Source organism: Salmo salar, chromosome 29 (genome assembly GCF_965601325.2).
Source record: "Salmo salar chromosome 29, fSalSal1, whole genome shotgun sequence".
NCBI classification, from domain to species: Eukaryota; Metazoa; Chordata; class Actinopteri; order Salmoniformes; family Salmonidae; genus Salmo; species Salmo salar.
Window position 1 is genome coordinate 21,993,707 of NC_138319.1, and position 15,244 is coordinate 22,008,950.

At 42.4% G+C, this 15,244-nt stretch overlaps 1 protein-coding gene across 9 annotated transcripts; it reads right to left on the reverse strand.

The window, feature by feature from the left end:
• Positions 1-25: 25 nt before the first annotated feature.
• Positions 26-14,546, reverse strand: mak (male germ cell-associated kinase). Of its 9 annotated transcripts, none has more exons than XM_014181208.3 (16): positions 14,011-14,546; positions 11,818-12,134; positions 9,024-9,078; positions 8,643-8,764; positions 7,674-7,756; positions 7,067-7,199; positions 6,795-6,966; positions 6,281-6,448; positions 5,569-5,844; positions 4,748-4,953; positions 4,288-4,427; positions 3,996-4,133; positions 3,363-3,437; positions 2,707-2,826; positions 2,406-2,498; positions 26-1,094 (listed from the first exon to the last, which is right to left on the reverse strand). In XM_014181208.3, the coding sequence occupies exons 2-16, from the start codon at positions 11,916-11,918 to the stop codon at positions 934-936; spliced, it is 2,043 nt and encodes a 680-aa protein (XP_014036683.1). In that variant the 5' UTR covers positions 11,919-12,134; positions 14,011-14,546; the 3' UTR covers positions 26-933. The 9 variants fall into 9 exon arrangements, with proteins under 9 accessions (XP_014036683.1, XP_014036684.1, XP_014036686.1 ...); XM_014181209.3 differs by lacking the exon at positions 7,674-7,756 and adding an exon at positions 8,281-8,360 and having other exon boundaries at positions 14,011-14,515; XM_014181211.3 differs by lacking the exon at positions 2,406-2,498 and having other exon boundaries at positions 14,011-14,521.
• Positions 14,547-15,244: the final 698 nt, after the last annotated feature.

Sequence of the window (15,244 nt, forward strand, 5' to 3'; positions counted from 1 at the left end):
TATGAGAGATGAATGAACCATGAAGTTGTGTAAAAGGTTTTAAAAAATGGCCAGTGTTTAATAGCTGCATCTTAAGCGTGGATTGTCATAATACATAATATAACTGAAGTCAACACTTCTTTAGCCACTGATACAGTAAGTAGCTATTCAAGAGATTACAATGAGTGATAAACCTTTACAATAAGTTTTAGGAAACATTTCCTTATAGAATTTCATTTCAGTTGAGTAATGTAAACAAAAGTTAAAAAATAGAAACAGAATATAACTACATTATAAAAATCTAAAATACAAAATCCACCATTATTGGTTCTAATCGTATCATAAAACCAATTGTAAGACGAATGTCATGTTTCGGCATCAGACTCAATCCAGACAACACCCAATGGGCTTCAGGACATGGTTATCTTTGAGGGATACTTTAGAGCAGCCATATCAGCCAGTCTATCAGCAATGACCACACAGTAGATCATTGTTTCCCAACTCTGGTCCTCAAGAACATATTTGTTGTGGCCCAAGACTAGCACACCTGATTCTACTTGTCAACTGATCATTAAGCCCTTGACAAGTTGAATCAGGTATTTTTGTCCGGGGCTACAACAGTATGTACTGTTGAGGGTACTGAAGGACTGGAGTTGGAAAACACTGCGATAGATGGCGCCGAGTCTTCTTCTGAAGTTACAGGGATCAGGCCTCCTGGCGTATGTCTTGCCTTCATACATCGCCCAATGATGCCAGTATAAAACAAACAACATGTATATATCTCCTTGGACATCCCAGTACATGTGTTACTTAGTTGTAATAATGTATTGGAGGTCTTTCAGGAGTACTTTCACTGAGGGTAGTAAAATTCAGAGCAGAGCTACAAAAGGTTTTCCTTCTCAGTGCAAAGACTGGCTAAACCTGTGAGTTGGTTTAATAGCATCTCTTGATGCACTACCGATTGCCTCCGTACTTGGATGCCCAGTCTACCCTCCCATGGACTGGCTGTACAGGTGGACCTCTAGTCAGAAGGTTGCCAGAGGTTTTCCCCAGGGCAGAGTAGTCCTGGCCTTTCATTTGAGGCTTGTCCGCCCTCCTTTTCCAGCCGTCATAATCTGAAGAGAAAAAAGATCTGAGTGAGTGACACCTCCATGTGCTGAATTTACTATTCCATATTTACAGGACTCCCTCTATTAACAGACACCCAGGTACAATCCTGAAACAACACCCCTACCACCCATATAGGCACGTGTGTAGATCAGAGTATTGTGCAGGTATATGCAATATTCTACACAACTTATCAGTTGGCAAGGTGGAGCAACAAATATATTTTTATACCTGTCCAATCCTTTCAGATCTAGGCAAGTGCCCTGGCATGAGGGGGTTGTTTCTGGACAGAGATATAGTGTCTACTGGCATGAGGGGGTTGTTTCTGGACAGAGATATAGTGTCTACTGGCATGAGGGGGTTGTTTCTGGACAGAGATATAGTGTCTACTGGCATGAGGGGGTTGTTTCTGGACAGAGATATAGTGTCTACTGGCATGAGGGGGTTGTTTCTGGACAGAGATATAGTGTCTACTGGCATGAGGGGGTTGTTTCTGGACAGAGATATAGTGTCTACTGGCATGAGGGGGTTGTTTCTGGACAGAGATATAGCGTCTACTGGCATGAGGGGGTTGTTTCTGGACAGAGATATAGCGTCTACTGGCATGAGGGGGTTGTTTCTGGACAGAGATATAGCGTCTACTGGCATGAGGGGGTTGTTTCTGGACAGAGATATAGCGTCTACTGGCATGAGGGGGTTGTTTCTGGACAGAGATATAGCGTCTACTGGCATGAGGGGGTTGTTTCTGGACAGAGATATAGCGTCTACTGGCATGAGGGGGTTGTTTCTGGACAGAGATATAGCGTGTCTACCACAGCCTCAATGTAACCGTCTTCCTTGTCTACTTGAGACAGATATCCCTGGGAGACCATCTGGTCACTTTGAGCCCAATAAGTGCTCATAACAATGCATCAAAATGGCTCTAGTTAATGTAATGTAGATTAATGTTAATGTTGATTAAGTGCTTCAGATCTTTAGCAATGCAGATCCCCGGTTCATGGTGCGTATTCGAGCTCCCTTTCCAACTGTGGCCTAACAAAGAATCACAGGCTTCTTATCAGGTTTAAGGGCAGGCTATTGACTAACAGAGGATTGCTATAAATAAATAGACTTCAAATGGCACCTACATCAGTACCTGTGTGGGTCGGTATTAAGAGCATGGTGGTAACAACACCAAGGTAGTGGGTTCAATTCCCAGAGGGATTGCATACACACATATAAACTTTATGCACTCATTGTAGTGTAATTTGCTCCGAATAAAAGCCTCTGCTAAGTGGCGTATTTGATATTATTAGCCTGGGACTGAAACACTGCATTACCTTCAGTGTTTTCACTCATGGGCATGGTGGAGGTGGACTTTGTCTTTGAAGGTTTTGGTTTGACATTTTTGTTATCAGGAGTAGCAAGATCAACTGAGAGGGACAGCAAGAGATGAGTTTAATGCAAAAACAAATGGATAGAAAAAGAGTAAAGAATGATGAAATGGCAGAAAAAGAGAAAGCATGTAATGGTATCAATCCCTTCCAAGTGGCCTTATCTGTGTTTGCTGACTGCTGTGCCATCTAGTCCAAAGACCAGAGCCTTTTTATGCCAATTAAAATGGTAACTATAGGATCTTACTTGTGTGCTGGCCGGCAAGAGGAGCAAGCTGGATCCTTTGACCCACAGAGCCGACCTCTTTCTTCTGAAAGGAGGGAACATAACCTCCGGACAGATTATACTTTGTACTGACAAAGTTTCCTGAAAGACAAAAAAACGAATTGATTTAAATGTAGACAAACATTATTCATAACAATGATTTAATACAGACAAATTCTATTCATAACAAATAACGCTTCACTTGTACATCTTTAGCAGCAGTTCATTTGTTATTCAGCGTTCGGTCATAAAAATGACCATGGTTCCAGCAACCTTAATCTATTTAGTAATCTGGAGCATGCTTCTCGTGTAGCAGTGTGTTTGGGCTCTCTCCTTCTGTGTCATAATTGGCTGGGCTCATCAACATGTTACCCCACACCCACAGTATTAGGAAAATGGTTGCATAAGCAGAAACACTTATTTCACTTTAGTATAGCCTCCATAAAACAGATACTTAACATGTTACTAAATGTTTTTGAAAATGGGGCATTATTGCTAATGATAATACTTAATAATAAACCACTTCAATTAATTTTACTATAGATCTTAGCTAGAGGTCAGCAGAGGTCAACAGCAGGAATCCATGAACATACAAAGACATGAACATTCAATTCTAAAAGTCTTTACAATTAAAGTACCTTTAGCTGAATCAGGTATTCTTTCTTTTAGAACAGATTTATCTGTAGATTTATCAGAAGGGTTATCAGTGTCTTCTGCTCCCACAGTTAAAGACAGGGGGATAAGACAATACACACATGCAAGCAGAGGGAAAAGAGAGAGCGGAAAGGAGAGACATTGGTGAAATGAAGCAACAATTTATCGAGTCATTAGAGAAGCACAGTGAAATATAAGTTAGAAATAGAGAGGAAGATGAGGAAGGCTGCTGTAGATTTCTGCGAGAAATTGGGCCATCCAGTCCATAAACTCAAGATGCAGAGTGGGAGGGTGGGCTTGGAGACACTTGATCCCAAGCAACTGTCTTAATAGTCCTCTAATCTCATGAATAAGGAAAGTGGGGGGCAGAGGGAGAGCACAGAGGCACATATTGTGTGTCTGTCTACATGACAAATGAATAATGGAGGCTCCCGTCTCCAAAGTGGCCCAGACGCTTAAGAACAGTTGCCTTTTTTGTGCCGAGCCAACACTAAAAGAACAGGGCGAATCAGGAAATGAGCATTGTGGAACTAAAGCACGTGACGTTTAGGCCCTTTGTGATATGGGGGCATAAGAGTAGGAGGGCAAACGTGTAATATAAAGCGACAAAGGGTTACCTGCGTTGACTCTGGTGACGGACAAACCCGCTCCAATGGGGCCGAGGGGTTTACTGTTGACATTGGTGGAGTTGTCCCACAGATCTCGGAGTGTCGGCCCACTGGGCTCCTTGTCTACAGAGTTCTTGCCGATCAACCCTGAAAGGAAAGAAGAGCTGGGTCTGAAAATGTGGATGGCTGAAACCGACATAAGAGGAACCAGTTGATACATGAGAAAATATACCTCCTAAAAATGACTTGCTTATCTCACATTCTTCTTGTTTAAAACAAACACATTTTCAGTTGGTCTTACCAGGCAGATATCTTGATTGACTAAGGTAATGTTGTCTGGCTGAGGAGCCCGGGAGACTGGAGTCCATTTGGCCCTTCTTAATATTGCTTGGTAACTTAGTAACAGTGCTGAAGGAGTATATCGGTTTTTGCTCTTTGCATCTGATAGAGAAGAGAGGCAGAAAATCAAACAGTAGGAATAACTCAGACGATTAATCTCAGCCTATGAAATATTTCAGTTAGATTGAATATGAACCTCCTACAGGTAAATCAACCTATAATAGGGTAGCTAACTGTAAAGGCCACTTTTCTTTCTCATCGTTTGCACAAATAGTATAACAGTCGTCACAGAAAGGGAATTGGTTTGTGCCATAATACATGAAATGTAAACATAAGGTTACAGGTAAATCAATACCAGGAGACATCTATGCAGGGAGGAAGGGGAGAATGGTCCCCCGCTGTAATATAATCATTGATCTTACTGCGGATTACTATGGTCCTTGGGGCCCTTCTCCTCCTCTGAGCCCAGGCTGGGTTTCTTGGAGTGGGACACGGAGTTCTCAGAAAGTTCTGACTCATCCCAGCTCTCTGTTGCCTTTACCACTGTCTGGCCCCAGCGCCTCCGCCCGCTCTTCAGACCCACCGCTGCACTGTTCTCACTCCCAGTCCCCACCACGACAGATGGCTTCTGCCAAACGCAATACATTTCATAGGTCATGAGTCATTCAGTTACAGTTGAAGTCGGGAATTTACATTTCGTCTCTACGTTATATTGGCATCAAACATGTCACCCTGCCTAGGAGAGGGGGTGACCTCGATAATGTATTGTTAAAACGAGAGGCTGCCTGGATCTTTCATTTAAAACACCCTTGCTCCCTTCGGTCTCAACATAGACTTTAATCTGAAGCCATTCTTGTGATTATTGTGATTTTGCTATTGTAAATGTTTGTAGGCTTATGTAGGCAAATTGTATCTATGATCGTACGTTATCCATTTATGTTTTTGTCATGCACAAAGTAGATGTCCTAACCGACTTGCCAAAACTATATTTTGTTAACAAGAAATTTGTGGAGTGGTTGAAAAACAAGTTTTAATGACTCCAACCTAAGTGTATGTAAACTTCCGACTTGAACTGTATATGTCCAAGTCCAAATAGATCCACAGACGTCTCTGAGTTTGATTTCAAGGGGGGACTGTGTAATAATGTTACAATTGTTATATAACTGCTACTGTTTTTAACATGTTTAGCAGCTATTCCATGTTTCCTCAGATCTCTTTGTATGGACACAGTCCTACCACTCACTGTGTTGGAGTTAGTGACTTGGCCATGTGGAGATGTCTGGTCAATCTGATGGTCTGTCTGCTGGAGGGGCTGTTGGGGGGCCTGGTGGTGTCTGCTGGAAGCTTTGGGGTGGTTGTCCTGAGACGTCCAGGCAGAGGAGTCTGCTGAAGACGACTGCAGCTCACCTTTGGGCTCTGATGAGCCTCGGGATTGAGTCCTCACCGTGGCCTTGCGTATCTCACTCCCGGGCCGAGGCCCCAACACCTGACCCACCTGGAAGTAAGGGTACCGCAGAGCCTAGAACACAGAATGGGGATATGAATAGGATGAATTACTTATCATTACTGACTCCGGCACATAAAGGACATATGCTGACCAGCCATAAACAGGTATTGCATAAACAGCACACAGAAGAGCCCCATGATGCACTTGGGGTAATCAGCCTTTGTGGGGCATGACTCACAGCACACCTAGCCAACGACTATGTAACAGGCGTTACGGTGCTGCTTAACCGTACCTCTTCCTCCCTCACCAGCTAACACAGAGACTGGAACTCAGGACCTCAGTCTCTTGACAACATCTTAGCCAGCTATGCCACCAAAAAGCTAGAAATTCAGTGACGTAGATAGAGACATTTCAAGATGAGGAGTGAGTTTTTATCATGCCCCATCAGTTACATATAGGAGTTGAAACAGATCTGGGACCAGGCTACAGCACTGTGATGACTGAATACCTGCACGGCCGTGGGTCTTTTCTTAGGGTCCCACATGAGCAGGTCCTTCATCAGGGCGATGGCCTCTGTGCTGGCGTTGGGGATGAGGGTCTTCAGGTGGGTGGGCACACACTGAGGGAAGCGGAAGTTCATGGCTGAGGCAAGCTGGTATCCTTCCGGCCAGTCAGACTGGTAGAACAGGAGAGGAAAGTTCATTTAGAGACATAACTACTGTATGACGTTTCATGAACTCTCTCAATGCTTCACAATATCTGTGTATATTGAAAGCAATACAGTATGTCAACTATTCATACCCATTAGAGCTAATTCTAATAGATTTTGATTAGAAACAGATTCCATTACACAAATGTCAATAGAAAACGGTATTATTCTAATCAGCTTAAATGAGCATGTATAGCTGGTTTACTGGATTACTTCCAACACACACATTTTCACCAGGCCATCATTTAAACTATAACACACTAGTACTATATCTCTCTGTAGACAGAGGATTGGTTGCTCTTCCCTCTCTTACCTTCTTGACTGTCCCCAGAACCTGGCAGATCTTGAAGATCTCGTCCACCTCGCTGTTCCCGGGGAACAGAGGCCTAAGTGTGTAGAGCTCAGCCATGATGCAGCCCACTGCCCACATGTCTATGGGAGAGCTGTAGATGGACGACCTGAGCAGCACCTCTGGGGCACGATACCTGGACACGACGACAGTGCGCCGTTTTTTCAACTTCGTTATGCATTGTTTAAAATAAGAGGGGACCAAATGTTCCCACTAGACTATGGAGGGTACCTCACCATCTTGTGGACACGTAGTCCGTATATGGGGGGCGGGAGCGGATCTCTCTGGCCAATCCAAAGTCGGCTATCTTGACTAGCTCTGGGCCCATGCAGAGCAGGTTTTCAGGTTTCATATCCCGGTGGAAGAATCCTACGCAAGGGGTCATGGAGAACACTCAGCTCAACCTCTTCACAAGTCATCCAGAAGGACGTTTTAAATATTTATATTGACCATGGAGTGTTTAGATGAAGACCACATTTCATACTTGATTACGGTTATGGATTTTAGTTTTACATGAATCTTTCAGTCAAAATAGATTCAAATGGCTTTAAATTGATAGTTCAGTACATTTATTTGGGATTGAGATCTATAGATTGATTCTAATATACTGGGATCTACACACAACAAGCATACAATAAGGATTTTGCTTGACTTAAGACCACTTTTGAGGAAAATATCAGACTAACTTTGAACCAACCATCCCTTTAATCCCAAGACAATGGAGTGAACCATCCCTTTAATATGCATATGGGGTTTTGCGTCATGGAGTAGTATGCTAATTTACGAAAAGCAATGTCACGCAAACGATAGACAAAAGAGCAGCAGGAGGACAAAGCATCTTACCATGCTTGTGCACAAACGCCATACCAGACAGCACTTGGAACATGATGTTCCTAATTTCATTCTCAGTGAACATCTTATTTTCCCTGGCAGCGCAAAGGAAAGGCACACAAGAGGAAAAAAGAAAGGAGGGAGGAGAAAAGAGACAAAATAAGGAGAGAGAGAGATGAGATAAGGAGACAGCCCCCAGGATGCATGCAGCCCATAGGACTAGTGGAAACCGTTGCCGTGTTGGACAAGCACAGACTGAGTTAGCGTGGTGTGAGAAAAGAACAAATCTTGCCAAGTCACTCACGCTCTAACAGGCCAGATGGACTAGAAACCTGTTTACCTCAGAGTTTAAAGTGCTTTTCAACGCTGGGTTGCACAAGTGAGGTATCCACATGTCCGTTCACCGAAACAGCAAGACAACGGAGGTCTAACCAAGGGTGACAGCCAGCCAGGTGCTAGCTAGCTAGCGTGTGAAAGGCTAAATATTTGTCAGTGTTTACAGACAATAGCCAACTCTATGAATGATGGGAGTGCCCGTGACAGCAGAGACCTCTGTAGCCCCAGTTGTCCTTGGTGTGTCAGAGGACAGAGTCAAGTGGTTCTTATGCGGGAGACCTACCATGTTTATGGATAAATGATAGGCCTTGAAATATCTGAAAGCTTATGTTTCTGATCGCTGATTCAGGGAACAATTTATTTCTGCAAATGAAGAATTGATAGAATTGTCAACTGATAAGACTCTATATGAAACTTCAAATAAATGTTGGGTTGTATTCATAAGTGCATGGAACGAAAAACATGTTTAAATGTTTTGTAACGGAAAACGAAAATACGGCTTTTTCCATTTTCTTCAGTTTGGTGCCTAATGAACACAACCCTGTTGTTTCCCACTCTTAAATAAATGACTTGCCCAACAAGCATTATCTATTAAACCATTTTCAGGGTTTCAGGGGTTTGTCGTTTGAAATGAAACGCCCTTACCTGTCCTTCATGAGCTGATAGAGATTTTCTTTCATGTATTCAAAGACAAAGTACAGGTGGTCGTTTTCTCTGATGACTTCCTTTAACTTCACCACGTTGGCATGATTCAGCTTCTTCAGGGACTGTGGAAATACATCACGGGATGGACCAAGATGATGAAATATGATCATGTCTTTAAATTAAATATAGTGACAAACATTCTCTAGAATATAATCATCATAAAATATAAACTGAAATTGAATCATCGAATTCCATAAGCAAGACACGGTTGTCATTGCTGTTAGTGATAATTGTAAGCACTTCCAGCTGATACCATCCCGTACGAAACATGAAATGTACCTAAAACATTCTGTTAATCATGTGTTGTGTACCAATCTTTACCTTTACTTCTCTCAGATTCATGCACTCTTCCCACGAATAAAACTTCCTCTTCATTCTGTAAACAAGACAAACGACATGGTGTTTACAGTTTCAACACCATTTTTTCACTCTACATGAACATACTATATTTATTCTTTACTCTGCAGCCCACTATTTACATAGAAATCCCACACTAATATATAACATAAGAATATCCTAATCGTTACATTTCAGTTTCTTTGTAATCTATACAAGCACCACTACTACATTTGTGATGCTAAGATATTAATTATTATTAGGCCTAATTCTTTCAGTAAAAGTGCCAAAAATGTATCTATCTAGTGACCACATATTTTCAATAAATGCTAGATAAACACTAACTGAAACAGGAATGTTAAACAAATCATTAATGCATCGTCGAGGCGTCATTTACAGATGTACTCTACATGAAATGAAACCTTATTCCCAATTAACATTGGAGGTGTCCATTACGTGTCAGCTAATACATGTTGCTATGCTTGGTAGATAGTAGGTCCACCACCTGGTATAACTGACACTCTAGTACAACCTAATCCGTCGAGGACCTTTATTCTGACACTCCCATCTGATATTATGTAACTGGACACTGGGACCTGCAGATATCACACTCCTCCTCCCGTGCATCCGCCAATGCCTCTCTCCGGCGGCAACACAACACTGCAGACTACTTTCACTCCTTTCACCGTCACCATGGCTATCACTTTGCATGGTAACGAAGCGTTCACCCCCCCCCCTCCGTATCCATTATTCAACCTACCCTCCATGATGAAAGGCAGAGTTGTAAGCTGGCTTGCCTTAGTCATGGGGAAACCTAAAGTGAGACTTCAGCCGGATTTGTTTGTAGTTAGGCATTATACAGCCAGAGAATTGTGTATGGTTCCAGAATGTGGTTACCTTAAACCTAACCTTAAGCCTAACATTAATCCTGAACTTAACCAATATCGATCCCTATGCTTAACCCTTCCCTTTCTGTCGGCTGAATATACACTTCCTTGTTACTACGTTTTGCCAGGCATGAAGGTGTTTCAGTCATCATGACTCATGAAGGTGTATTTTAGGATGGTAGTGCACTTATGTGCTTCAAAATGGCCGCTTGTGAGAACACTTAAGGCGTCTGCATGCTTCCCTCCCGAAACAGTACGGAAGAGTTTGTGCATATATTATGATGACATTTTGTGATGTTTTTGTTAGTTTTGGACATCGGTAAGGGTTTTTTCAGCTGTTCGGGCACACAACATTTTTCTTGAGGCAAGCCGAAGTCGGTAGCCGAAGTCGACGCCCCTTCGTCAGTGATAGGTCAACAGTAAGGATTCTTCAATAAAGTCTTTCAAGAAGAGACTACTCGTTTTCATGCACATTTTTTAATTGAGAAATACTGCACCAAAGATCTTAATGTAAAATTACGCGACTAAGATCTCTTATGCAAAAACACCAAAATTAATGACAGATTTCTTGAGTTATATTAGATTAATTCGGACTATTTTGAGGAAGTGTATACTGGCTATGGCGTCTCAAAATTGACCAACAGTACTATTGCTGCTTTTTTCTTGTTTTTCAAGCGAAAGTCTTTTAAGGGATTATGTGAGCACACTCGTTCGGTTTCGCCTAGCCGAAGCCAAACTGAAGCATACTGACGCCTTAGCCTCTCAGAACAAACCCATGTGAGTAAACAAACAAACCACCCAGACCCTTGACTAGTTTATTAGTACTATACGCACGTACCTGTTGATGGCCACCAGTGTAGGACTATACGTACCTGTTGATGGCCACCAGTGTAGGACTATACGTACCTGTTGATGGCCACCAGTGTAGGACTATACGTACCTGTTGATGGCCACCAGTGTAGGACTATACGTACCTGTTGATGGCCACCAGTGTAGGACTATACGTACCTGTTGATGGCCACCAGTGTAGGACTATACGTACCTGTTGATGGCCACCAGTGTAGGACTATACGTACCTGTTGATGGCCACCAGTGTAGGACTATACGTACCTGTTGATGGCCACCAGTGTAGGACTATACGTACCTGTTGATGGCCACCAGTGTAGGACTATACGTACCTGTTGATGGCCACCAGTGTAGGACTATACGTACCTGTTGATGGCCACCAGTGTAGGACTATACGTACCTGTTGATGGCCACCAGTGTAGGACTATACGTACCTGTTGATGGCCACCAGTGTAGGACTATACGTACCTCTTGATGGCCACCAGTGTAGGACTATACGTACCTGTTGATGGCCACCAGTGTAGGACTATACGTACCTGTTGATGGCCACCAGTGTAGGACTATACGTACCTCTTGATGGCCACCAGTGTAGGACTATACGTACCTGTTGATGGCCACCAGTGTAGGACTATACGTACCTGTTGATGGCCACCAGTGTAGGACTATACGTACCTGTTGATGGCCACCAGTGTAGGACTATACGTACCTGTTGATGGCCACCAGTGTAGGACTATACGTACCTGTTGATGGCCACCAGTGTAGGACTATACGTACCTGTTGATGGCCACCAGTGTAGGACTATACGTACCTGTTGATGGCCACCAGTGTAGGACTATACGTACCTGTTGATGGCCACCAGTGTAGGACTATACGTACCTGTTGATGGCCACCAGTGTAGGACTATACGTACCTGTTGATGGCCACCAGTGTAGGACTATACGTACCTGTTGATGGCCACCAGTGTAGGACTATACGTACCTGTTGATGGCCACCAGTGTAGGACTATACGTACCTGTTGATGGCCACCAGTGTAGGACTATACGTACCTCTTGATGGCCACCAGTTCTCCCGACTCGTTGTTTTTCCCCATCAGCACGCTGCCATAAGTGCCATCTCCCAACTGCTTCAGCTGCGTGTAGCGATTCATTGTCTCAGAATCATCAGCTTGGGGGAGTTGTAGGGTGCTTCTCTCTCCTAAATGATAGTTCTACCAGTCCTCTCTTTCTCGCTCACTATGTCAATATGTGATGTTCTTCATTGGTGGGATTCACAGTAGGTCACATAGGAACGGTGCCATTGCTCTCTCCTGATCGCCACACTGGAGGTCAGCCAAATGTTACACTCCTTCCTGATGCTGGCATATCTTCAACAACACAGGAAAAAATACAATACTGTCAACTTTAAGGTAACTAGTCGCCTACAAGAAATCATAAAACAACAACAAAACAGGACTTTCAGTAGTGGAAGCTCCCAAAGTATAGTCCTAAATATCTCAATGAAAGGGCTGTTAAATGAAAGTAAAGAAGTAGAGAACGTCCTCTCTTCCTCCTCATTGAGAAAGAGGTGAGGAGGAGGATTAAGTGTGTGACAGCAGGGCTTGAGCCTGAGCTGATGCCGTCGTCACACTACCCAGGGACATGACACATCCATGGCCAGGCGTGGCCTGCCGGTGATTAGGTCCACTGGGATATAAATAGGGCATTACATCACCACCATGCTCACTTACCAGCACTCACTCTATCCCAAGCTCCCAACTCTGCATGACTGGCAATTGGATTTCAAGGGGCACAGCAACAGTAGTCAGAGTGCTGGCTGCTATAGTACAGAGGTTTGTTTGAGGTAAACATGTCATGTCATGCTTATGACAGGGACACAGCATTGCCCATGTAGGCTATGACCCCAGTTACTTTGTGTTATATTCTGAGGGGCCGATACAATATATAGTCTAAATATAGCAAACCATTATCAAAATACTAAAATGACAGAGAGGCTATACTATAAGTCTACCTCAAACTAGAGTTTGTTCAATAAAGGAGACTAAAACGGACATCTCAAAGCAGATTTCTATCTGGATTAGACAATGCAGAATTGACAAAGCCATTTAGTCTCTTTGGCTAATTCTGATTTCAGATGCAGTTATAGGTGATCATTGTTCAGTGGAAATTTGAATATTCATATCACCAACAGCTTTCTAAAAAGCCATATTTGCACAATAAAATGGGCACATCTAGGGTAAATAATAATACCACTACATGCGTATACTGTCTGTATTTAGGCTAGTCGATTCAATGCCACGGAATTAGATTAATCTCTAGCATTAAATAAGACTGGTCCACTCAATTAAATTTCAAGACAGGAAAGAGACTGCTCTCCATCAAAAATGAAAATAATGTTTTGAAAAGACTTTGCACTCTTCTTGTAGTAGACAAATGTCTGCCCTAAATCACTTTATAAAAGAACTGAAAACAGAGAAAACTGCATAAAAGTATTATGTTCGATCTTCTCTATAATTTCATTGCTTGCTCCAGCCAAGTCTATAACAAAACTCCCTTTCTTAAGACCATATGCCTCTAAAACAGGCAGGGAATGGTGAGCAAGGAAGGGCCTCTGTAACAGATTGTAGGAGTCCACTAAGCTTTCGCAGTATTGTAATCTGTTAGAGAGGGGTTTAGGAGGATTTACAAAGATGTATTAAGGGCACATGACATTAAGAAGCTCCTGAAGGTCGATGATAAAGCTGAAATACGCACACGTTTTATGATACCAAAAGTGCTAGGATAACCTAACAACCACAAGGGAATTAGAGTTTTGAATTGGGAGACAGTCTTTTCTGGGTAAAAAACTACTGTCACTGACATGATAAAATTGGACACAGGCCCAATATGTCAGGATGCCTTGCATTTCAAATGATTAAAACTCATATTATATTTGAACCTAACCTTAAATTGAAAGCTATGCTGATATCAAGTGTTTCACACTTCTATGATTAAAGAACATTTAGGCCTTGAATAATATTAGATTTGACAAACTTCTGTCTCTTAATTATTATAGCCTATTATACAGGCCTATTTTTGGCTTAGAATTAACCTACACAACAACAGTAACGTTATATGTTCTGTCATGTGTGGACATGTGTTGACATATGCCCATAATAACAGTCCTCTCAACTGTCCCTCTTTCTTGGCCAAAACGTTTCTTCTTGCCTGTCGTTCTTTTTTAAATATTTTCTAGGAACTCACCATTTTAGGGTGTTGTTCCTCCCACTGTTTTCTGAGCTTGTAGATAGCGCCGAAGTTTCTTGAGATAAAATGCAAGTAGCGTCCTTAGTGTTCCGATAAGGTGTGTGGCGCTTCTCCTTGGTAACATACACAGACCAACGATGTCAGGTGGCAACGCAATGGTTTGTGGGACTTATTGTCGCGTGCCTTCAGAGTCGAGGCCTACCACCAAGGCTAACCAGGGGCCGACGAAACCATAGGCTTCTATATTTGCGTTAGCTTTTAGTTTCCTCTTTTTGTCAACCATGACACACAGTACACCAGTGGTCAACCAAATACCAGTAAAATGTTCCTCACCATAGCCCCGTTGCCACCAGATGGCGCTATTATTCTTTACATATTTTGTCACCAGCAGAGCAGCATACCTAGGCAACATTGCAGGCCTATCTCTGCGCCTTCAGGTAACTATTGACAGCCATTTCGCACAAAAGTGTAGTTCGTTTCCGACCTTTGAATTCTTTTTAATAATGCCAATATTCAGAAAGAATATAGAAGGCCGTATTTTCTGTTGGCTTCTTCATGCATGGTGTTTTACAATTACACGCATAGATGCTGTTTAATTTATTTTGGCGCTTTCAAGACAACTTGGAACTCTGGAGAAAAAAAGAGGTATATCATGACGTCAGTGATCTTCAGGTCAGACCTCTAGAAAGATGCCCGAATTTCGGAGTTGGATGACCGCTCAAAACTATTTTTTTCCCAGTCGGAGCTCGTTTTCTTCCGAGTTTCCAGTGGGTCAATTGGTGCTTTCAAGGCAACTGGGTACTCGGAAAAAACGAAGTCAAATCATGACGTCGGTGATCTTTGGAGTTTTAGAAAGATGCTACTGCATTAATAGAGGCTAACTTCTTTAGCGCCTATTGATGGAATTAACTTTTGACCTGGGGAGTTTTGTTAAAAGCCCAAACACTGGCTCTAAACATTAACAGACATCATTTTCTGTACGTTTTTGGAAACATAAGGAACATATTTCAGGTCAGCAATAAATGTTTGTTTTTTTCAACAAAAGGTTAAACTACTACACACCTTTATAAGGTTAGTCTTCCCACAGGGTCATATCTCCATGTTACATGGCTTGTTTACTGAATACAGATGGAAGACAATGCGGTTTCATGCACACAATAATGTGATATTTATGGATTGTCAGATTAATATAATAGTTCCATTTAAAACGTTTACATGTTTTGCAAGAATA